Source organism: Monodon monoceros, unplaced genomic scaffold, assembly GCF_005190385.1.
Source record: "Monodon monoceros isolate NGI ecotype Baffin Bay Population unplaced genomic scaffold, NGI_Narwhal_1 Super_Scaffold_4, whole genome shotgun sequence".
In the NCBI taxonomy this organism is placed as follows: Eukaryota; Metazoa; Chordata; class Mammalia; order Artiodactyla; family Monodontidae; genus Monodon; species Monodon monoceros.
The window spans coordinates 79,435,668-79,459,126 of record NW_021703781.1 but is presented as its reverse complement, the minus strand read 5'-3'; the positions used below and the strand labels follow the sequence as shown (position 1 = coordinate 79,459,126).

At 49.1% G+C, this 23,459-nt stretch overlaps 1 protein-coding gene across 9 annotated transcripts in view; it reads right to left on the bottom strand.

Moving 5' to 3' along the window:
* The window catches only part of MGMT (O-6-methylguanine-DNA methyltransferase), a 285,335-nt gene that overhangs the window by 30,547 nt on the left and 231,329 nt on the right, over nucleotides 1-23,459 (bottom strand). For all 9 annotated transcript variants that reach the window (XR_003797035.1, XR_003797036.1, XM_029245271.1 and 6 more), the window contains one exon: nucleotides 16,285-16,445. Coding sequence is in view for 7 of the 9 variants with exons in the window: in XM_029245271.1 (XP_029101104.1) it covers nucleotides 16,285-16,445 (161 nt within the window). In the remaining 2 variants the exon portion in view is untranslated. The remainder of the gene's footprint in view (nucleotides 1-16,284; nucleotides 16,446-23,459) is intronic.

The window sequence follows — 23,459 nt, the reverse complement described above, 5'->3', positions numbered from 1 at the left end:
CTTTTCATTCAGCTGAAACTCCACCACTATATTATGAGGTAGGGGGTGAGACAGTAAGATTTTTCATTTTCAACAACAGAGACAAAATTGAAAATATTTGATTTTGAATTTTCAGTATCACGTGTGCATCTACCACTTAAAACTTTAAAAAGTCTCAAGCCATACATTATCAGGGGCTCAAATTCTTCCAGAAGTTTCTGTGATAAATGACAATACCTCTGACTCTATGGAGTGGTCAACAAACGATCGCCAACTTCAAAAACCAGGTCCTGTTCCACAGTAGGAGCCAGCAGACAGACTCCCCCGCCCATGGCTGTGTGTGGTCATGGCCGGCAAAGATTGCCCTGCAGCCAAACGGACTCTCCAACGCTGGAGAAGCACTTTCCGAAAGGGCTGTCAACAGTGCTGGCTCAACACGACACTCAGGAAAAGGCGGGGAACTGACACAGTGATTTTCAGATCTAGGAATACTGTTTGTTTGATACTCAGATTAATGAATCTCCAAGGTTGCACATCAGCAGCAGGCTGGGGAAATAATAATTAATTAAATGAAGTGCTCTATAATTAGATCACTTGCCTTAGTCATTCAACCCATGGCTACTGACACGGAATATGCGTGTAGCAAATCTTTTCTCTTACTCTGTGACTTTCCAATTCATTTTCTTAATGATGTCTTTTAACTTCTGATAAAGTCTATTTTATTGCTATTTTCTTTCCTGGCTTTGTATTTCAGTGTTGTATGAAATGTTTGTTTATTCAAGTCATGAAGATATTCTCCATGTTTTCTTCTAAAAGCTTTGGAGTTTCAGCTTTATGTTACGTACATGATACACCTCAAATCAATTTTTATGTATGGCGTGAGCTAGGGGTCAAGACAAATTTTTTTTCGTGCGTGCGTGTGTGTGTGTGTGTGTGAGATATCCAGTTGTTTAAGCACTGTTTTTTGAAAAGATTTACTTTCCTCATCCGTCTATTTGGAGCCTTTCTCAGGGATACAATGACTATAAAAGTGTGGTAAGCTCTAGTATGTTCTATTGCTCTAAGTCTTGAGGCTTGTGCCAGTCCCACAGCGCCTTGACTATAGAAGATCTGTCTTAAGTTTTAAAATCAGGTAATGTAAGTCCTACAACTCGATTCTTTTTCAAGGCTGCTTTGGATATTCTAGGCCCTTTGCATGTCCATGTAGGTTTAGTATCAGCTGGGAATTCAAAGGCCTGATGGAACTGAATATAGAGCTCACAGAGAACTAACTTCTTGACAATATTGGCTTTTCCAATGACCAAGATCTACACATTTATTCAGACCCTCTTTAACTTCTCTCCGTTTTATATTGTTCAGTGGAGACGTCTGCATATCTTTTACTAAAGTTAATCCGAAATACTTTATACTTCGGACACTTCTTGTAATTTTTAAAATTTAATTCTTAATTTTATTATGTAAAATCAATTAATTCTTACATATTAAAATTGTATCCTTAACCTTGTTAAATTCACTTGTTAGATATTTTCAAAATTCTATAAGATTTTCTATGTAAACAATTTGCAATCTGAATATAGACAGTATACTTATTCCTTTTTAATACGCACGCCTTTGTTCTTCTTACCTTTTTGCACAGAACCCTTTGTCCTTTTAAATTATCTGTTTATTGTAGAAAATATATAGTAGGGTCTGGCTTCTTAAATCCAGTCTGTTTATCTATGCCTTTTAATTTGAACCTTGAGACCATTTACATTCAGTGTACATGTCGGTATGCTTGGGCTTGCATCTGCCTACGACCAACTTGCTATTTGTCCCATCTGTTCTCCTTTCCCTCTATGTCCTGCCTCCTTTTAGATTACTTTAAAAATTAGTACTCTATTTTACCTTCTGATCTGGCCTGTGAACTATTCACTTTGGTTTTGTTTCTTAGCGGCATTCTAGGATTTATAATATGCCTCTTTATCAAAGTCTTCCCTCAGTTAATACAATAACTTGCTCACAGTAATCTAGTAACTGACAGCATATTTCCATTTTCCCAGTCCTACCTTTCGTGTTACTGTTGTATTTTACTTCTATGTATATTATAAACCCCAAATTTATTATTATTAATTTTATTTTGAACAGTTAATCATTTTTAAATGAAAAACAAAAAACAAACTTTTTCTCGTACTTTCCCACACTTTCCATCTCTAGTGCTGTTCACTCCCCTGGGAATTGTTCAACTTCAGTTCCCAGTAGCTCCTTGTCAGTCTCAAGTGGGTCCCCACGCACACACAGTAGCACTCCGCAACCGACTCAAGAGGACACCACGCTGAGTTCTGAAGCTCTCTGTGTAGCTCCCTTTTCTCCAGTACTCTGCCCACAGATTCCAGCCACCTGGACACTGGGACACCTGTGCTAAAGTATTTGTAGCATCACTAGTTAAAAAGGCAAAGAATGAGGAGAAGCCCAATGCCTACTGACAGAGGATAGGAAACAAATAACAGCACATCCATAAGATGGGATTCTACATAGTAGTTATAGCTAGTGAAGTATCCCTACAGGATTGAAAACAGACGGGTCTCACAAAAATGTTGATTGAAAGAAGCAAGTCACAGGGAGACATCAGCGTTATTCCATTCATATACAAAATGCAAAACATGGAGCCGGGCTGGGGGAAGGCAGACGTGGCCAGGGAGGGCACGTGGGACTGAGCGGCGCTGACAGTGCTCCATTCTCAACCTGGGTGGGTACATAGGCGTCCTCTCTTTTTTGTTTATACCTCACAAATCCTTAATGAATATTCTTTTGTCTGAAGTAGCTATTTCATAAAAATAATGAAAATACCAACCTGTCATCCGTGGACTCAGCAATTATTCTTCATGAGGCCCTTGAAACTGCTCCTTTCTCTCATATGATAAAAAATGATTCAAAAGGTATTTATTCACATAGTTTTCTTCCTCTCCCCCCGACAATTAACTTTTAAAATAAGAGGGAAGACGACGACATTGCCAGCATCCGGATTCCATGCTTGTGGCGTCCCCTCCCTTCCTGACCATACTTTCCAAAGGAGCCCCCTCACACCCTCATCCCTGCGGCCTGATTTCTATTGCACAAAGCGATGACGCCCCTCCCTGACGGTCTAGCGGGTATATATCTATATCTGTATCTATATATACATGGGATAGACTTACAAACACACACCTGCATACTTCCCACTAGAATATAAGCTCCATAAGACTCAGAACTTTGTTTAGTTTGTTGCTAAGTCCAAGAGCCAAAAAGAGGGCTTTGCTTATAGCTCAATAAATATTTGCTGAATGACTGATAACTGAACTCCTTTCTCCGTGGTCTGGCCTAGGGCTCTGCCAGAGAACGGCATCCGCATCCCCACCCTCCCAGCTTCACTGTGAAGAGGGCGACGTTTATTTACTTATTTTTAAGTCCAGGGGAAGGCATTCACTAGATATGTTGAACTGAGTGATTTCTAGGACTTCTGACGCTAGAGTATAAAAAGGAACAACCAATCAAGAATCGCTTAACAGCAGTGTCCAAGGCAGCCGGGAAGTGGTTATCCTACACACTTCCTTCCGCAAGCTCTTGGAAGAAAGGGCCCATGCGCACTCGGTCTGGGATGGGATGGGGTGGGCTAGGGCCGCACACCTCCCAGGGTCCTCTGAAAAGCCGGACATTTCCTGAAACCCTGCCAGCGTCCACAGGTCAACCCAGGATGTCTAGCTCATTTCTACGGCAGTTCCACAGGCTGGAGTCCCCCAGGCTGTGCTCTGAGAAACATGAGCATCCCACGGATGCCAGCAGGGAGAGGCGTCGTAGAAGAAGGTTGTCTGGGCAAGTCAGGGCATTTACTGACCATCTTCTTGACCAGCAACGTGTTCAAGGTTCTGAGAATTCCTGTCACAAAGAAACCTGTTTAGCTTTGTTTAAAATTTCTCAAGCTTTTTGGTCATGGAATCTTTTTCTGGTGAGATATCTACTAACATCCAGTAGAACTTACGCTTTACCCAAGTGGCCTAGAACAGGTCCCCTACAGTTTAAGAGGAGGTCTGTCCACGTCTTCCGAAGCCCTGCTTGCGCTCAGCTGTCCTTGAGCCCCGCAGACCCTCCACTCTGCTGCAGCAGCAGGGCCGAGGGAGTGATGGGTGCGGGAGACAGTCCCCTCAATTCCTTTCACCTGGGGTGGGTGCGGCCGTGCCGTGGGCTCCGGGGAGCTCCGCCACCCAGTGGCGGGCGGGCACACGTGGCGCTGCCTTTATCAGCTCAGTGAGGGGGGCAAGGCCGACAAGCTGTAAGAAGTTCTCCGAGAACCATCACGTGTGCTGAGAGAGAAAGCTAACACAGCTCAAATCTCTAACGTAAACTCAGAGCCTCCAGTTTTCTTTCTAGGATCCCAGATTAAACTGGTTGAATTTAGAAACCCGAGGTTTAGAAAAGCACTCAGGCTCAGAAACAGCGTGTGTGCAGCCCTGGGCAGGAGCGATGGGGGTCCCGAGAGGTCACGCACAAGGCCTCGGAGAAGGGCTCCAGCCTTGAGGTGCAGGCGGTTTGGGGCCTGGCTCTGGGGCATTCACACACCTCGGGATCCAGCGCCTGTGTAGACCTCTGCGCCAGCGTGAGCCTTCCCCAGGAAGGGGCTCCCCGGAGACTTGCTATGTAAGATCCCACCTTCCCTGAGGCCCTCAACCCTCCAGCCCAGACAGCAGGAACCAGTTCCATCAGCAAAGAGTCTTCCTCTGGGTGGAAGGAGGAGCGGGGCCTCACGGCAGGCCTGATGAGACTTTACTGCACAGCGGAGAGCGACGCGGTCAATCTTCACACGCTTCTGAGGCAGGGGCAGAGACGAGACGGAGAGCCAGGCGGAGCTGGGGCCGCCCGGGCACAGGCTCTGGAGAGGCAGCCAGGCGGACGACTGAGTGCAGCGTTGGGGCCCGGGCCGCGCCGGAGGCTGCCTGCATCGGCACATTCACCAGGAAGCATCTTGGAGTCCCAGCGCGCGCCCAGGGTGGTGTGTGCTCTAGAGATGCAGCAGTGCCTCAGCCAACGGCTCCCTGCTTTTCCTCGGAGGCCTGGTTCGCTACCAGGGAACGAAGCATCAACATAACCTTCGTTGATTGCGGACGCCTTTCCTATCTTCTCCTTGTAGGAGGAGGAAACAACAGGGAGGCAAGCCTGCCAGTTTTCTCAGACACAAGGCACACCTCCACACACGCCCTCGTGTTGACACCTGGCTGGCCCGCTGGCCCCGTCCTCTCGCTTTCTGTGCTGCAGAGCGAGAAGCCACGCTTGGAAGGAGGGCCCAGTCCCCGGCAACTGAACTGAAGGTCAGGGTACCTGGCCACGAAGTGCGTCCAGGGTGCTGGCAACAGGCCGGCTACACTTCACAAAGACCTCCAGCCTCAGTCAAGGGCGGCGGGCCTGCGTCCCCTAACATCGTGCTCTCCGGTGCAGACATCCCCGACACAAACCCCAATGCGCTCACGTACGTGTTCCACCAAAGGAGGACGTCCCACAAGTGAAGAGTCCCCGGGAAAGGAGGAAATGGCGGCGGGCCTCATCTGCGCCCATCCGCAAGGGACACCCAGACCCAGGAACGTCACGCCAAGTTCCAAAAGCGGGCTGGCACGGCCTGCATTCACGCATTCCTTGTCACGTTCACGGGGACTGGGCTGGGTGCTGGGCTGAGGACAAACACAGGGCTCCACAGGATGCCACCTGTGACCCATGGTGAGCCCCACGTCTGTTCACCACCTCTCCGTTCCCCTCCCCCGTTCCCCCCACTAGAACCCACCTCATCCGTAACTGTATCCACGGCACGATGAACAACAGCTTCTGGTGCTCAACCCACATCCACAAGGCAGTGAACGAAAGGACAACGGACCGGGTGCCGTCGGAGAAGAGTCGGGAAGAGTGACCCCTCGGGGCCCTGGGAGGCCGAGCGCGGCTGGTTCCCAGCAGGACCGAGTCAGGTGGGGGCCGCCCTTCCTCCTGGAGCCCTCCCCCTCTGCTGTGGCTCCGTGTGGCCCGCCCACCTGGGCAGACAGTATCTCAGAGGCCAAGCCAGAGGCAGGTGCTCTGCGGTCGGGGTGGAGTGCGGTCAGCCCAGGCAGCCAGCGCCCTCTACAAGCTCCGCGCGGGGAGATGGTGCCGGGTGCACTCCTTCCCGATTCTCCAGGGCTGCGCAGGCTCCCCCTCGCTCCAGCCCTGCAGACCACCGTCAACCTCCACGCTGACAGCACAGCTTTCATTCACACAAATGGGGCCATTAATAATACTGAAACGCGTTAGCTTTAACCCAAATAAACAAGACCACTAATGAAACCCTAAATGCGACGAATCCCATATTCTAGAATAGGAAGCACAGCGGGTGGAGAGTCAGGGGCCCCTAGCCACGTGTTAACACTGAGAGACCTTGGGAGCCGTGCGTGCGTGGGTCTAAGACGCAGGCTGTGACGAACATCAAAAGGTGTTAATGGTTTCAATATTTATCTGCTGCAGGGAAGCACTCTAAAAAGGAGACAGAAAAAAAAAATTCTGCTAATGGCTGTGTCTTTGCCATTAAAGTGAAAAGCTTAATGCATCTTATAATCAGAGGACAATTTGCAAATCATTAAGAGAAATGTAAAATTCCATTAAAATACAAATCAAGAGACTCTCCCTGGACTAATAATCTTTTGGATATTATTTTGCATTTCACTATTTCTGTTCCAATACCCAGGCCCCACAAATGATTGGTTCCTGAACATGCTCTTTACCACAGCCTACTTCTTTAACGAGAAACCGAGAGAAGCATAATCTTCTATTCAGAGCAGGTACTAATGAAGAATTCCATATATTCTGAAATTTAATTAAAACCCCAAAGATTTCAAATTAGATGCAATTTGAAATGCCTGGGGCAGAAATACATGCACTTGCGTGGCGAGGGTACCACACTGAAAGTTGATACCGTAATTGGTCTTGATGTATTTTTGTGTTGCCGGGCTGAAGCACAGAACTCATAACCATATAGAAATTCTCTGTAGATTACCTGCTCATTGAAAATGCCATCACTCAGGTAGTTCTCTACTAAATTACCATGCTACTAAAATGCACAAAGTGATCCGGAGAGTAGAGTGGCACAGCTGGCCGACGCTGCCAATGAGTTATGCATGCGTCAATGCGGCCTTTTTTCTTAGTAAAATATGCTCAGTTGAATATTAAAATATAATTGGCATTCAACCTAAGTAGCTTAAACCATTTTGTTATCTTCTTCTAAACCGATCTGGCTCCTCCACGGTTATTTTCAAGGATGCGATTCACAAACTAATGATACCATCATATTCAGCGAGATTTGTGCTGCTTTACATGTCACAAATAGGTGCAGTTTCTACAGCCTGCTAGGGATGGCCTTTAATATTTGCTGCTCTTGAACATCAAAGGCCCAATTCTTGAAGAAAAAAAAGGGGGGGGGACATGCCATTTATGTTGGTTCTTGCATATTTTATTCTACAAAGAGGAAGAGATGCGAATTCTCTATGAAAAGTATACCTCTTGGCCAAGCAGTGAGCCCCGGGTCTCCAAAGCACGGATGCTGGGTCTCCTTCACACTGTCTGAGGACAGGCTGAAAGAGCACGCTGCTGCTGGACCTCGCAGCGCAGCTGAGGAAGGAGTGTGTGTTTTTAGGAAAAAGCAGACAATGCCCCCTCCCCCCAAATCCGGGACACGTCCTTTACACGATGTGTTTGTGTCAACACAAACAGCAGCACTCAAGAAAGGAAAAAGTAGTTGCCGTAGTAACAGAGATCCCATATACAGTGATGCTGGCTGAGGGGCAGGGCTCAGCAGGGATGCTCCTTCCCAAAACATTACCAGTATTTCCCTCAGTGTTTTGAGGGCAGGAAAAATCTGAATATAACTCAGTGACATACTGAAGAGCTAAACAGACTCTTCCTCTACTTCATTCTTCAGTTTTCTTCTTCAGAAGCACTTTATTATGTGGCCTTAAAACATCACATGATGCCCCAGAAGCTGAGCCTCCAGCAGGTCTGCTCTGCCCTGGAGATTCCCACCCCTCGTGGTCATGAAAGCAACACCAATGGCCTCACACCTCGGAAAGACAGGTGATTCTTCTGCACGTCAATGCCTCACTTTTCCATCCTGACATTTGAAACGTGACCTTCAGTAAATCTTATATTCTGAGTCATCTTGAACATAAGGGCTGCAAGTAAACCTATGTGACAGAGCATTTAAATTAAGTAATAGTTTTTACACTTTGGGATCCTACAAATAGTTTGACGGCATTACTGCCATGAGTTTTATACCAATATATGCACATTTAACGTTGGTAACTTATAGTCCAGTTCTATACACCGTTGTATTAAAATACCATTTTCTCTATAAACCCAGGTAGTAGAGATGATTCTATTTATTATCGCTAGCATGGTATCAAGATACATTAATGTTGCCTGTAAAATGTGAATAGACATCCTATGACCACAAAAATATTACTTTAAACATCTCTTTGGAAGCAGCACACGTATAATAATGACTACAGTTGGAATAAAAATCTTGGAAGGACATTTAAAGTCGGTTTGTCACTTTAAAATATAGGCTTGTTAGAAGATTCTTATTTTTCAAAGCTCATTTCAAATGAAAAATTATTAAGAAGGTGACAATGTAATTTACTTCCCCTAGCAGGCAGAAACTTGATTCTCTACTCCTTTTTTGAGGTGAAATACACCCAAATCCAACAGAGGACCTTGCAAGTAATATCTTTCTAAACGTGTGAACGTAATCACGGTGACTTTTATTTTTAATAGGCACTTCCATTGGTATGATGTTTAATTGCTACGCTACAGGTAATAGTCATGTTTTAATGTGAATATTTTCCCAAAAAAGCAACACTTGTAATAATTTCAATTTTAGGTACTATTTATTTGTAATAGAGACCCCATTAAATCCTACAAGGTTTGAAAGTAGCTGACTTTCAAACCAGCTTTTTGGTTACCGTTTGAGCTTGGTTAAATTATACCGTGTGACCCCAGTGGCCTTGAGGGAAGGCATTCTCGAGTTCAATTTTTTTGCCTGATTTATGGAAACCTCAGGGAACACAGGATCTGACCACCTCTTAGATTTAGGAGGAAACTTCCACTGAACTAGGCTACCCAGGATACCCTGGTAATTACTGATCAGTCAGAGGGCTCTTTGCACAGGGACATCAGGCATTTTCTCAGAGGCCAGCAGGCTGTGGTTCTGTTCCAGCCACGACGGCACTTCAGGAGCAGGTATCGACAGGCTAAATTCTCCCCCCACAGGAGGGGGGCGGGCATTTTACTATGCTTCCTCCCTAAGGTAAGTGTAAGGCGACTGTCGGGTATGTGGATATTTACACTCTATCACCGCGGTCCCAGGACAAGTTCCACGTTAGGTGCGCGGAGAATTAGGTCAGTTTCCAGAACCCCTCTAACGGCCACTTCCACTGCTCGTGGGTCTCCAGAAGAATCTAAAGCTTCACTCAGCTGGCTACTTCAAAGAAAAAACACAGTTTTGGTCAAAGTATCGGGATGCCTTCTGAAGGCTCTGCTCAGCTTTGTGCCGACACTCTACCCTGGGGTATCCTGGCAACGTGGCAGCACCTGGCGAGGCTCTCTGCAGGCTCTCGGGGGGCATCGTCCCGATGTGCGTCCATACCCGGCAATGGAGGCGTCGACGTGCCGCCTGTCTCGCCCAGTCTTCCCAACTCAAAGGTGAAGGATACGTGGGCTCTCCCGCCTTCTCACCTGGCTATGTGCAGAGCTCCAAAGGCAGGGAGACATGCACACGCAACCTAGAACTTATGTACGCTGTTGATCACAACAGCAAAAACACTTCTTAAGTATGCAGTTACGTCTCAAACGGAATCATTATTAAATTAGGAGTGTTAACCTTCGTACAGAGTGAAGCACGCAGCAAAAGCACTCAGAAGAGCTAGATCCATTTTAATAAATTCCTTTAAAGGCAATAATTCTCAAAATAGCGCACAGGTACATATACTACATATACATGTGTGTGCGTATGGATACACAAACACGTATGTGTGTGTGTGTGTATATATATATATATATATATATATATATATATAGTTGCCTCTTGTAAGATTTTAGAAATTATAGGCATACTATTGTTAACAAGCTCTCTAGAGCATTCTGATACATACACTCCCAGAAGAAGGGCCTGAGCTACCAGACTAACCTGAAGAACCTGTTTGCTTGAACGAGTCAGAGTTGAAACTTTCAAGACTCTCTCCTAGTTCAACATGTGGTTACCTAATGACAACCGCCAGGCAGGAAACTGCATCAAGATAAAATAGAAGGGCTTCCCTGGTGGCGCAGTGGTTGAGAGTCCGCCTGCCGATGCCGGGGACGCGGGTTCGTGCCCCGGTCTGGGAAGATCTCACATGCCGCAGAGCAGCTGGGCCCTTGAGCCATGGCCGCTGAGCCTGCGCGTCCGGAGCCCGTGCTCCGCAACGGGAGAGGACGCAACAGTGAGAGGCCCGTGTACCCCAAAAAAAAAAAAAAAAAAAAAAAAAAAGATAAAATAGAAAAAATGATGACCCTCAGACATAATCGGAACCTTACGCTCTTTGGCCCATGAACCTCACAATATACCGGAAGGTTGCTGATAGCTGAGGTGAAGAGCTCCTAGTGAAGTGCACTGACTGCTTCTGAGCTGGCCTGGCCGGCCTCACACAGTCCCACCTGCTGAAATGATGCTCCTTCTGCCCAGGCTGGGAGCCCCCAACCCAGAGAAACCCTCAATGTGGAACACAGAATTCTGGGAATCTAATTTTTGTTCCACTGAGGGGCTGGAAGTGATGTAATATTCAAATGAGGGCAGGGGCCAGGCAGGCAGGAGAGGATGACGAGCCCATGAAGATGCTCCCGTCCACTAGGAAAGGGATGCATGGCAGCTGCTGGCTCCCATGAGAGCCAGATGGAGGGGCCACCTGGAGAAAAGCAGAGCTCTCCTGAGTGGCTCCGCAAAGGGACGAACGACGGCGTGGGACTGGCCTCCTGGTCCTAGCGGGGAGGGATTCTCGGAGACGGGTTAGCGAAGCCCTGAAGGGTCAGGAGCAAACAAACGAACATCCCGACGAGGAAGGCAGCTTAACCCCACCTCTGTCGCCCCCAGGACTCGCGCTACACCCCGTGGATCCTTTGCTTTCACCAAGTCCTGCCTTGGTTTTGTTCATAAACATTCCCACTTATCTCTTTTCCCTCATGGTTCTAAACCACAAAAACACACTGGATTTTACTCTCCGTGAAAGAGGTGATGGGCCGCTCCTGGCGGTGGCCTCCTGTATCGATTTGAGACCTCCGACCACCTTCCCGGCACCTTGGGCTCCGTGGCCTGCCACCCGCCCTCAGGCTTTTGATCTGGTCTTTTCATTTCACCTTTCCCAGCCTCAGCCTTAGAAGGCCACAGACCCAGATCTCCACGTCTATTAGCCCTGAAAAGCAGCTCAGCAGCTCTAGGGTTGAAAGAAGTCCGTTCTCACCAGCTGTTTCCTTCCCACTTAATTTAAGTGCAAGCCTTAGCTTGTTCTAATCAGTAAATGGGCACCGGAAGGTTTATGAACCTTCCAGCCCCACCAGGTAATATCTCAGCAAGGTCAACCATTTTTAGAAGCCCTCATTTAAAGAACACGAGAACAGCGATGGCTATCAACCAGGACCTGTAAAGCATCTCCCACTTTAGCTATTTTCTCTTTAAATTGTAATTCCTTTTTTTTAAATTCAGGAAAAATACCAGTACAAACCGCCTGAAAGCACAGAGCTGCCTCCTGCTGCAGACCCAGAAGGGAGCCTGAGAGGAGACGCGCTCCTCTCCACGGCGACACCCTCCGGAGGCTGACTGGGCTGGCTTTATGGCGTGTAAGGCGACATGCACACCAAAGCAGGCCTCCAGGGCACTGAATGAAGGGGGCTCAGTGGGACCCCACATTTAGGACACAGTGGGGAAATTAATTCATGTGCCCTGAAAGGGCCTTTCCCCTAACTGACTGGTAGGGTTTTCTAGAGGCCCTTTTGAAAGAGGGTTTGACGGGGATACAGAATTACAGGACTCCTTACAGAGTCTCTGAAATAGAAGTTGCAAGGAAACTTCCCTCTAGCCAGCAGGTTTTAAAAAAATGCAGGTTTTACTACTGTCATGCAGCTGGATTTCATAGCTACAAGCTAATAGCTGTGACAAAGGAATTATTAAAGTGTTAAATATTTCATTTAAAAGGGAACATTGCAGTCACTTTGAAAAGAAAACTCAGAACTCATCTGTTGAAAACCGTCATGTGTGAGACCGCACAGGGAGGACAGTCAAGGGCCTCCACATGTGCCCCGGGGACGGCCTCCTGTGATGTCCTCGGCACAGGCCAGGCACTTGCCCAGCGAGGGCACTCCAGGCTGGCAGGAAAAGCACAAAGCCGCACGCCTGGCAGGCCTGCCGCCCACCGCCTGGCCACACCTGCCCAGGAGGGTCTTCAGGGGCAGAGGGAAGGGAGTGTCCACACACACACATTCTGGGTCTGAAAGCAGATCTTAGCCTTTCACAGGCCTGCTCTTCTTGAACTCAGTGTGAAATACTGCTTTTGGTACAGCGCTTCTTTAGTCACTCCAACTGCTTTTGCGATCGATCTCTAAGGCTACAAGCGTTAAGATGTATATTATACAAAGAAGCTAAAAATTTTTTATAAGTAAATATAAAGAAGTGAGGGAGTATTCACAGAAAATAAGTTTAAATGATATTTTATCATGAAAGAAAGAGTAAGATGTATTTCAGGAATAATGGCTTCGTTAAACAACTATTTCTTGGAGAAAAATGAATTCAAAATAAACAAATCGGACCTTTTTAAGAGGTTATATTATAGGGAGGACCCGACCTCCCTAAATGCTTCACTGCATTACAAGACGGCTAGCTCCTGAGCAACACACAAACTCCCTTCACAAAACTCAGAAAACAAAACGTTAATTTGTTTTTGAAATTAAATGACTAAAACGACAATCCCACAAGGAATTAGAACACTTCTTATTCACACTCACGCTTCACTTTCATTTCTTCAACAGCACCACGAACCTCACCCCCGGTAACTGCGGCCTCTCTTTCCCACAGAGAAACCCCACCTGCTGCGGCCCAAGAAAAAGGCAGCCACCTAGGCCTCCAGGCTTCTGGTCAGGAGGACAGCTCAACGGTTTCTTGCCAGAAATACCTAGATACTTAACTTGTTCCTACTTAGACTTCAGAAATCCTCCAAGGTAAGAAGTTGAATGATGTGACATTTCCAATATTTGATGTTTTAACCTACAAAATGGCAATTCCGTATGGTTCAACTCAGCACCGTTTTGTGACCAGCCTAACAAAACAACTAGATGGAGAACACCACCCACACTGATCTGGAGGAAGGAGCCTGAGAGAAGAGCGGTCCTGCCCGAGCAGAGGGGCCTCTGGGCAGCAGCAGGCCAGGCCAGGCCAGGCCCGGGGTAGTGGAACAGACAGCGCAGCCGGAGCAGAGGCCAGAGCCTTCCAGGCCGGGTTCTGGGAGTTACCTGCGGAAGTGCTGAACTCAAGGAGGAGCTCAGTTATCACTACGCTTCTAACCAAGTTGAAACAGGGAGGTCTGCTCTAAATCTCAGAGGACTATGATGAAAAATGACACCCAAAAGGATGTTAAACGTGTTCAAAATCTGAGATGCACAGAAAATAGCATTTGTCAAGGAAGCATTTTTTCCACGATAAACGCACCCATTCCTCCCCATTTGCAAAGGTTTCTTTTCTTGTGTTGATTCACAGCTTCTAGAAGCTCTGGGGCTGCCAGGGCACTTTCCTTGTGTGGGCCTTTTCCGCTCACCACAATTTCACTGGCTAAGGGACACAGAGAAAGACAGCAAAGCCAACCACCGCTGGACAGAAAGGGGTGTCACCACATCTGGGGGTTAGTGCCAATTAACTCCGTGTTAGCAATCATATTACAACCATCCACCACCTCCCTTGTTAAAATGTAAAATCCCCACACCTGGCCCCTGCCTGGGAGGCGTGACTGAGCTAAATCAGAAACACCTGGCCCTACAGCAACCATTAACTGTCAGCAGGCGGGCCTAGCCTGGGGGACCTCCTGCCACCAGGGCGGTGCGAGAGGCTGCCCTCACCCCAAAACCCAGCTGGAGGGTACCTGGCCCCAGTAGTGAGTATCCACCAGCTCTGCAGGGCTTGTCCAACAGGGGATGGGCTACTGGGTGACTGGACGGACTTCATCCTTCCCCAGTGCCTACCTGCAGCTTGTCCTGGTTGCCCAGACTGACCATGACCATGACCATGACCATGACCATGACCATGACCAGCTGGCAGAGGGGATGGCCAAGCTCGGGCCCAGAGCCGGGAAGGTGGGGGGCAGCAGGGTGAGAGTGGTCCCAACTCTCTTCAAGCACTGAGGACAGGACTTCAGGATTTTATAAGCTCACCCCCTGCTGACCCCCTCGTTAGATCATACAGATCCTTCCTGACCTGGTTTCGTAATTTCTCTGCTCTGAAATTTTCTAACCCTTAAATTTCAGCTCACTTAGGTGATACATGTAAAGAGAAGGAGAGCCGCTTGGCCAGTTCTCTCCTGCTCCTGCCAGGGCAGTAACCCCCAAATGGCAACAGGAGATCGAAGAGTTCACTGTTCCAAGGTTCCCAAGCCCCCACTGTAAAAACAAACCCGCAGCAGGACCCCCATCCTGCGCCTGGCAAGGGGGAGGGGCACACGAGGAGGGTCACCCACACCCTCGACCCAGCCCGGCGACCTGAGGTGCTGGTTCCGAGCAGGCGGTCAGTGCTGGGCAGGGGGGTGACGCGGCCACAGCACCACCTCGGCCCGCGAGGGCCCCATTCTCGGGAGCAACAACGGAGGGTCTCTGGACGTGAGTAGGGCGTGGGGCAAAGGCCCACTCCAGCTCTCACGCCCTGTCCTAGAGACGCCCTTTTAGACGTTCTGGGGCTCCCAATGGAAGACACCGTCTGGAGACAGCCCGACGTGATGCAAGGGGGCTGACGTGGTACCCAGCTCAGCTTCAGTTCATTACGAGCAAAAACGTCCAGGGTCCTACCTACCTGGTCACTCATTGGACCTTGTTAGTCAACTCAGGTATCAGCTCAACTGGCTTGAACTTTTCTACCTGCTTCCCCTGAACCTGCTCCACCTTCAAGTTCATTTTTGCTGAAAGCCACAGCAGCATTTAGAACCATTAAACTTATTGAGCGAATTCCATTTTGAAATTCAAAATGGCTTTAAATTTACCTCATCTAAAATCTCAGGGTAATTTTTTTTCCTTAAGTGTATGCATCTATACGTATATATCTATATGTAAGTATACACTCATTAATACTAAGATGACCATGAAAAAATCACCATGTGAAATAAACCCCTGGTATGTGTCTAGAATGACTCTAGTTGCCATAATGAAGCTGCAAACAAAAGCTTACAAAGAAACGTCTGGGAAAGTGTTTTTAGGTTTTCGCAGACTCTATATTCCATCGGCACACCGCATGTAGACAATAAGTTCATCCTACAATAATTCATCCCTTGAGAATACAATTATTATTATTTTTTTTATTTTTTATTTTTTTTGCGGTACGTGGGCCTCTCACTGCTGTGGCCTCTCCCGTTGCGGAGCACAGGCTCCGGACGCGCAGGCTCAGCGGCCACGGCTCACGGGCCCAGCCGCTCCGCGGCATGTGGGATCCTCCTGGACCGGGGCACGAACCCGTGTCCCCTGCATCGGCAGGCGGACTCTTAACCACTGTGCCACCAGGGAAGCCCGAGAATACAATTATTGAACTATGCTAAATCTGAGGGGTTAACCTGAAAACTTATTCAAGAAGACACACTGCCGCTACCCACTCCAACGTTAAGTGTCACTGACTGAGTGTATGGAAGTGGCCAATTGTCCATGTATGAGCCTCGTTTTCTGTGCTGTTGGCAAGCAGATGAAGTTAACAATAAGCTTATTGAAAAACTTACTGCCATTCAGATGTGTTCCTATTTAAACCTTTCAGCCAGCGAGAGTCAGGAGTCCATCTACATGAATCATTTTTATTGCCTTTGCCAAGAATTACGTGACCACGTGCCAAAACTAACACAACCACTTGGAACGGGTGGAGACTGCGCACTCCTATCCATCCAGTGCGGCCACACGCCGCCTCTGTTCAGACGATGTGAAAACGCCACGTCAGTGTAGTCAGTAACCTGAGCTGGGAGGTCAGTGACAGTCAATAGGTCAGCCCCCCTGAACCAAACACTGCGAGGTGGCCGAGGTACTGACCTTTCTGGAAGATGGGATGGTGAAGAGCAGGCACGGGGCGCTCCTCGAGGACCGCGGGCTCATGGAAATAGGCACCCAGCCAAGCCGCACACTGCGCCAGGGGCTCCGTCACTTCCTCTGGGCCTCCGAGCCGCTCAGGAGGAGCGGGGGCCTCCACGGGGCTGCAAAAGAGATAACAGGAGCTGATTCAGCCTCTAGGCCCAGCGTCCACGTGACTAAGAAGCAAACAGAACACGCCCACTGCATCTAAGTGGGTCAGCCCGTAGCTGCCTTGCAGGTATGCAGGTCTCGCCTGCGCCAGGACAGCGGAAAGGTGCCGGCAGGAGGACGGAGGCCGCGGCCCGGGTCATCCCACCCGCGCTTCCACCTCCAGCTGTGAGGACACGATCTCTGGAAAGGGGCAGTGCCCAGGAAGGACGCCCGGTACCTGAGCTCTTCTGTTTGGGGCTGACTGTCTGCAGTCACCCTGCAGAGCAGGGATGTGAGAGCACGAGGGTGACAAGCACAGAAGCAACTCCAGGGGGAGCGTGCCTGCCCCTTCCTAAGGCTATCACCTGCACCAGTTTTGATCTGTAGAATCACCAAGTACTCATCTTAAAAAATATTTTCCAGAAATCTCGATACCATCAAAGTAATTAGCCTGCAGGCACCCACCCCTCCCATCACGTTTCAACGACAGACCAGCACGGTTCCATGTGCTCTGTGGCTTTGAGCTGGCTTCTGGGGGACCCCCTCCGAGTTCACACTGGGTCTCAGGCTTCAGAGAGTCTACTCTGCGAGGCTCATTTCAGTTGCTGTGACTTTCGTGCCCGGGACCTTCTATTTGGTTCTCTTCTGAGTCTTCTCATTCATTCACTGTGGTCACTGTGCTCCCTTTTAGCTCAAGTTTAAACCAACATATCTTAGACTCACTTCGGATGGTCTCACTGTTTCTTCTACTCGGGGTGCTAATCCTTCTGTTTGGGGATCTGTGGCTCCCCTCAAGGAGGTGACTTCTCACCTTCAGCAGGGGCCGATTTTCAGGGAATGTGCTCCGCTGGACTGAGAAAACGTCCCTCTAGAGAGGGTTCACTTTTGCTGCTTCTGAGCCCCAGTTTTATGATGGATCCAGCTTTTCCTTTAATTTCTGAGAACGACACACCCACAAAAGCACTGGCACCAAGTCGGATTTCTTCAGATGCCATTCCTTCCTGACCTCCCAGGCCCTGGACAGACGGCAGGCTTCCCTGCACTTTCCAGCCTGCCGGGCAGGCTTTCTCTAGTCTCCTTCTCAGAGGCTGCAGCTTGAGGCTTTTGGGGGAAGGTGGGAAAAGACTCCACCCAGCATCCCGAGGGCGGTCACGCAGGCCTCAACCGACAGGCTGCCTCCTTCAGTGTACACTCACCACCCTTACGAGGGCCCGACTGAATATGCGAGGCCACAACCGCTTGGCAACGCGGCCCAGCACAGGTAGGACGGATGTGGCTGATGCGCCCGGGGAACACAGGCCTGGCCTCACCTGCGAGGAGACACACACCAGTGTGTGCAGGGCCTTACAGATTCAGAAATGTGTGCACTTCATCCTGCAAGCAGCGGGGAGCAGCTGAAGACCTTTAAGCAGCGTCTCATAAACAACCCTGTGCTGGGGTCTCAGTCTCTGAGTCACGGTGCTCTGTAGGTCTAAGAGTCTCCAGAGGTCTTGGATCTTTCCAGAAAGATCCCTCCTTGGATGGGATCCACTCTCTTCCACAATGGAATGAGAGGTGGGTCAGGGAAGACTTTCTAATAAGCATGTGAATGTGAATGGCCTTAAGGAAGGAACCAGGGAATGAATGGAAAAGAAGAAATGAGCCCTTCAAGATGACCAGGGAGAGAGGGGGACCACTGAGACCCCGGCTCTGTAGAGCTGGCCAGTTGGGCGATCCTGCCAGCAACACAGCTGGACTGGGCAGGCCCAGGCCTTCTCCAAGTTGCCAGCTTCTAGTGGTTGCTGGGAGAGGGAAGGCCCACGCACAGGGCCCTCGGTTGGCCCTGCACTGACAGGGCCCTTTCAGGGTCTGGTCAACAGGAGACCCTGAAGGACGGGGGCTCAGTCCACAGGCAGAGAGCGGCGTCTAGTGGAACAGGTGGCGGAATGGCATCTTGGAGAGACTTCTGGGGATGGAAACTATCTTCTCATTGCCCTGACTGCTCTCCCCATTAGGACATCTGCCCACGGAAAGGTGGGGAACTTCTACCCCATGCTTGGCTTAAATATTTTTCCATGTCAGAGAGAAGTTCCCAGTGACTCTCTTGCTCTGTTCCCTACTTACTCAGTAAGTCTCCAGGGCTTGAGGGGTCTTCTCGGCCATCACACCCTGCAAATGGGGCTCCCTGGGTGGGGGGCATACAGTCCAGGAGACAGGCAGGCATCTTAACCTGGGAGGCAGGGGGCTCTGTACCCACCAGTAACCTGCTTGCTTGGGGAGTTACAACCTCTTACTCAGATGTCCTGGTTCACTCAGGGGTATCTAACAAAGGCCATGGAGCTGTGGGCATCCCGGGCGCTGCCCACGCTGGTAGCCGTTTCCTCTGGGTTGCTAAGGGAACTGAAATGTGAGCTGTGTTTCCCAGCGTTTCCCACTCTTAAAAGGATACTTGAAGAATTTTTATAGTAGTAAAATTCATCTTAAATTGATTTTTTATGCCTGTGCTAAAGATCTCAACCTCTGATTTACTCTGTAGTTCTCCGTTTTAACTCTTTCTCTATTGGCATTAGATAACTATTCATGGGTGAAATGTAATTAAACAGCTTTGATTCTGAAGCAAGGATTTATGATACTATATTTAAAATGAATGGCATTAAACACACACATAAAACCAGATTTTTAAAGCCATGACACAAATTTCCATTTCTACAATAAAATGAAATTTATTCTCTGCCCTGCCCTCTCCTCCAGCCTCGCTCTGCTCGTCCCTGAAAGAGCTGTGGTGTGACAGTATCACAGCATCACTAACGGCCACTCTTATTATGGAGGAGTTTCTCCAGGCTTCCTACCGACGAACCCTGAAACCCCGATAATTATGGGCTCCGTGGCCCACACTCATTTAAATCCCACATTCACGTCTCCCTGGGAGCCTAGCAACTCACCTAACACTAAATGCACAGGCCTGTGGCCACTGCTTCCGGAAAGCACCACTGAGTGGGAGCCCGGACCCCAGGAGAGCAGCCAGAGCGCCGGTGTGGCAGACGGAGATGAGAGACAACCGTCCCGACATCCGCAGGGCCAGTGCAGAGGTGACATCAGGGGCCAACCCCCCGAGACCTCCCAGGATGTCCTCAATAAAAGTAATCCTGGGACTTCCCTGGCGGTCCAGTGGTTAAGACTGTGCCTTCCAGTGCAGGGGGTGCGGGTTCAATCCTTCGTAGGGAAGCTAAGATCCCACATGCCTCACCGCCAGAAACCAAAACATAAAACGGAAGCAGTGTCATAACAAATTCAAATAAAGACTTTAAAAATGGTCCACATCAAAAATATCTTAAAAAAAAAAAGAGTAATCCTCAGGCCAATATGGTGACACTGGAGCCCCTTCACTTCTTTTTCTTTTTAAACTTGGCACAAGAGGGCTGGCTAGTGGCTGGAGAATGAATTTGGCTTTGTTGAGCTTTTTAACATAGCAATGGAGAGCACGGGTACGTTTATACAGCAAACATAAAGTCATGTATGGTTTGTTTTAAGGGTTTCTTCAAGGAATATGCAACTGTCGGCAACCCCAAGGACCCTGTAGGACCAAAAAGGACAACAGTGTACCACCTTCGGGGATGCTCCCCGAACCTCAGTGTGTCGGAGAGCCCTGTGTGAAGCTCTCCTGGAGTCGTGACCCCTGAGAAACAGCCAGACCCATCCCCCTGGGCTTGGAGAAAGAACGTTCTGGCGTTGAATTGCATTTCAGATTTGTTTTGACATAAATCTGTCCATCATTCCAAATCAGGACACAGAAAAGCAGGTGACATGCTCCAGAACAAACTTCTGAAGTGTTTTTTTTCTGGTTATTGTTGTCGTTGTTTTAAAATTTATCTGTTTATTTTTCGCTGTGTTGGGTCTTCGTCGCTGCGCGTGGACTTTCTCTAGTTGGCGGCGAGCGGGGGCTACTCTTTGTTGCGGTGTGCGGGCTTCTCATTGCCGTGGCTTCTCCTGCTGTGGAGCATGGGCTCAGTAGTTGTGGCACACGGGCTCAGTAGTCGTGGCTCGTGGGCTCTAGAGTGCAGGCTCAGTAGTTGTGGCTCATGGGCTTAGTTGCTCCGCGGCATGTGGGATCTTCTCGGACCAGGGCTTGAACCCGTGTCCCCTGCATTGGCAGGCAGGTTTCTTAACCACTGCGCCACCTGGGAAGTCCCTGAAGTGTTTTTAATAAAGCAGGCAGTGATGCCTTACCTAGATTTCTCAAGAGAAACCACGACTTCACAGCATTAGATACATGAGCACAGAAGGTATCAAAGGAAGACTGTCCATCCCACCTGCACGAGGCTTGCACCTCAAGACCCTGGCGTGGAGGAGAACGACAAGGAAGAGTGACAGCATCACACCTGGGGAAGCGGAGGATTAGAAGGTGACCGAGCCAAACTTAAATGAAACGGCCCTGAGGACAAAGGTCACGCGCACGGGAAGCCCTGCCTGGCTCCGCCGGCCTCCCGCAGGGTGTGCTGCACCCTGGGAGGCTGAGCGCTGGCCCGGGCTAGTGAGGGCAGGGCTGCCTGCTCAGGTGCTGCAGCACCAGGAACCCGCGGGGCAGCAGGTGAGTTGCCACGGCGGGCAGAGGACGCCAGGCTGGCTGAAGCCATCAGGAAGTGCTGCTCAAGGTCTAACCCCTCACGGAGAATGGCTGCGCGCCTGGCAGGCCGCCCGGAAAGTGGGAGGGGCGTCCCCAGCTCTGTGCCCTCCGGTCTGTCCCACACGACAAATGTGCTCAACACTTTAACCCACCAGCTGGGCAGGAGGTTTGGGTGTGTGGATTTTGGGGCGCCTCAAGACTTCACTGGCACCAAAGAATCACTAAAATGATCATAAAATCATAAAGATGTCATGTACTTGGGCTTAAATCCCATTTGATGTAAGAAAACAGGCCCAAAGTTCCGAGTTCCTCCTATCTGGCGGGCACCCCTTGTTACACCCAGCGGGTAGACTGTGTAACATGCCGCGCGCTGGGAGGGCTGTGCCTTCCAGCCTCTCTGTGGGGCCCCAGTAGTTTTCCAGCATCTCTCTCTTCATGGGATGAAGCAGCCTTATGGTTGGGGAACGTTAACTGGTGATGCCAGAGGGTCACCTAAGGAAAGAGGTGCCAAGACTCATATTCTTCTGAGTCCCTCAGGTGTCGTCCTTTAGCAAGGCTGGGAGATCAGTCCACAAGGAAGCACACGGACTCTCCAATACAATCGAAGCGTGAAGGAGCGACCAGAGCCTTGGCCGCGCGCAGCAGCTCAGACCCCCTGAGGATGAGAAGCCTCGCCTCCTCTGGCTTCCAGGACTCGGTGCGGAGGGCAAGGGCCCCCGGAACTCCAGAGTGGGGTGTCACACCTCACAGGCTCAGGAAGGTGCACATTCACTGCAGAAATTTAAAGCTGCAGTTGAGGTGACGTTATAAACATCATGTGGACACTCTTGCTAGATGGCCCTGGTAAGCACACAATTATGCCCGAGTTAGCGGAGGCTGGCGGAGTCTCTCGCGTTTGTGTCTGATGGATTTGTCCCACATTTAATTATACCTTCTTGCTAAAGCTCAGATGCTTTTCTTCCAGTGGTAGTACTGAAGACAAATAAATCATGCTACCTGCTTTCAATAAAGTCCTTTTTTTTTTTTTAAATGAGAAGGGTGAATAAAGGCTTTAAACTCTATATTCCAACCAAATTTCGTGGTTTGATTCCATTCAAGCATTTACTGAGGATCCTTTAAGTACCTGGCTTATCGGCAAGAGTATCGACTTGGGGTTTATAGTCCAACTGGATAGGCAGGGAAGGTGAAGGTAAAACAGACAGTTATCCATCACCCTCCCGATGGTTGTGCTGAAGGAGCCCTTCCCGGCCCAACTGGGACTTCCACACGCCACTGCCATCTGATGAACGAACCATGAAAGTGATGGTTCCGTGACACTGCCTGGTGGCCAGCAGCTGTTTGGGCAATGACACCACACAGGTGTGACAGAGTTTGTGCAGTTGAACATTCTAGAGTTATATTAGGACACAGAGTAGAAAAAGGAGAAAGTGCTGATGTCAGTAGTAAGAAACACAGATCTCAAATGATACAACTAAGTCACAGGTGAAAAAGAGGAGGCGCGACAGTGGAGGTTCATCTATGGACACAACTGGAGCCCCCCTGATGCTGATGACAACGCGGGCAGCAGTGTTTGCTATTTACCGGGTGCTGTTCTAAGTGATTCATGCATTAGCGTACTGATTTCCCACACAATCCTAAGAGCAACATGTGCTCAACTGTGCAAAAAAGGGAAAACACTAATAAACATGCATGAAGTATCAGCAACATACCTGAGTTTGTATAAAAACGACAGACATAATATGTAGATTTTAATTCTCTGAGACAAAAGCTCCTACTACTTGTAACACATGAGTTTATTAACTGACTTTCATGTGTTTGGTTTTAGTGTCTGTTTTCAAAGATGTTTCTGTACAAAAGGAACACGCAAAAGGGAGTACAGGCCGAAGGTGGCACACTCCCAGCTTCCAGGGAAGTCAACAGGAGGGTGAGCTGGAGTTCCGAGGGTCAGCTGAGCAAACCCTTAGTGAGGTTTTACTGTGTGGCTCGTAGCAAGAGGAACATAAACCCTGCTCCCTGCCTTTATGCCTTCCGCCCCACAATCACACCCTCCCCTGCAAGTGAACTCCACAGTTATGATCCTATCACAGGCCACCAACGGCTCGCGTCCCAAGGGCGATGAGAGGAGGAGGAAGAGGCAGTTTAAAGTTTAGCTGGGCCCTAGTTTACTCACTGTCAGGGTGGCCATAGGTACGTTGTTTAAACTGGGTATCAGCTTTTAATGGGTATCCTAAGCCCTCAAAATCTGGGGCTCAAATTAATGTCAGAACCCAAGCAAGACTATAGAGGAATTCGCTGTGGTATTTTAAAACACCCACCAAGGGCTTCCCTGGTGGCGCAGCGGTTGAGAGTCCGCCTGCCGATGCAGGGGACGCGAGTTCGTGCC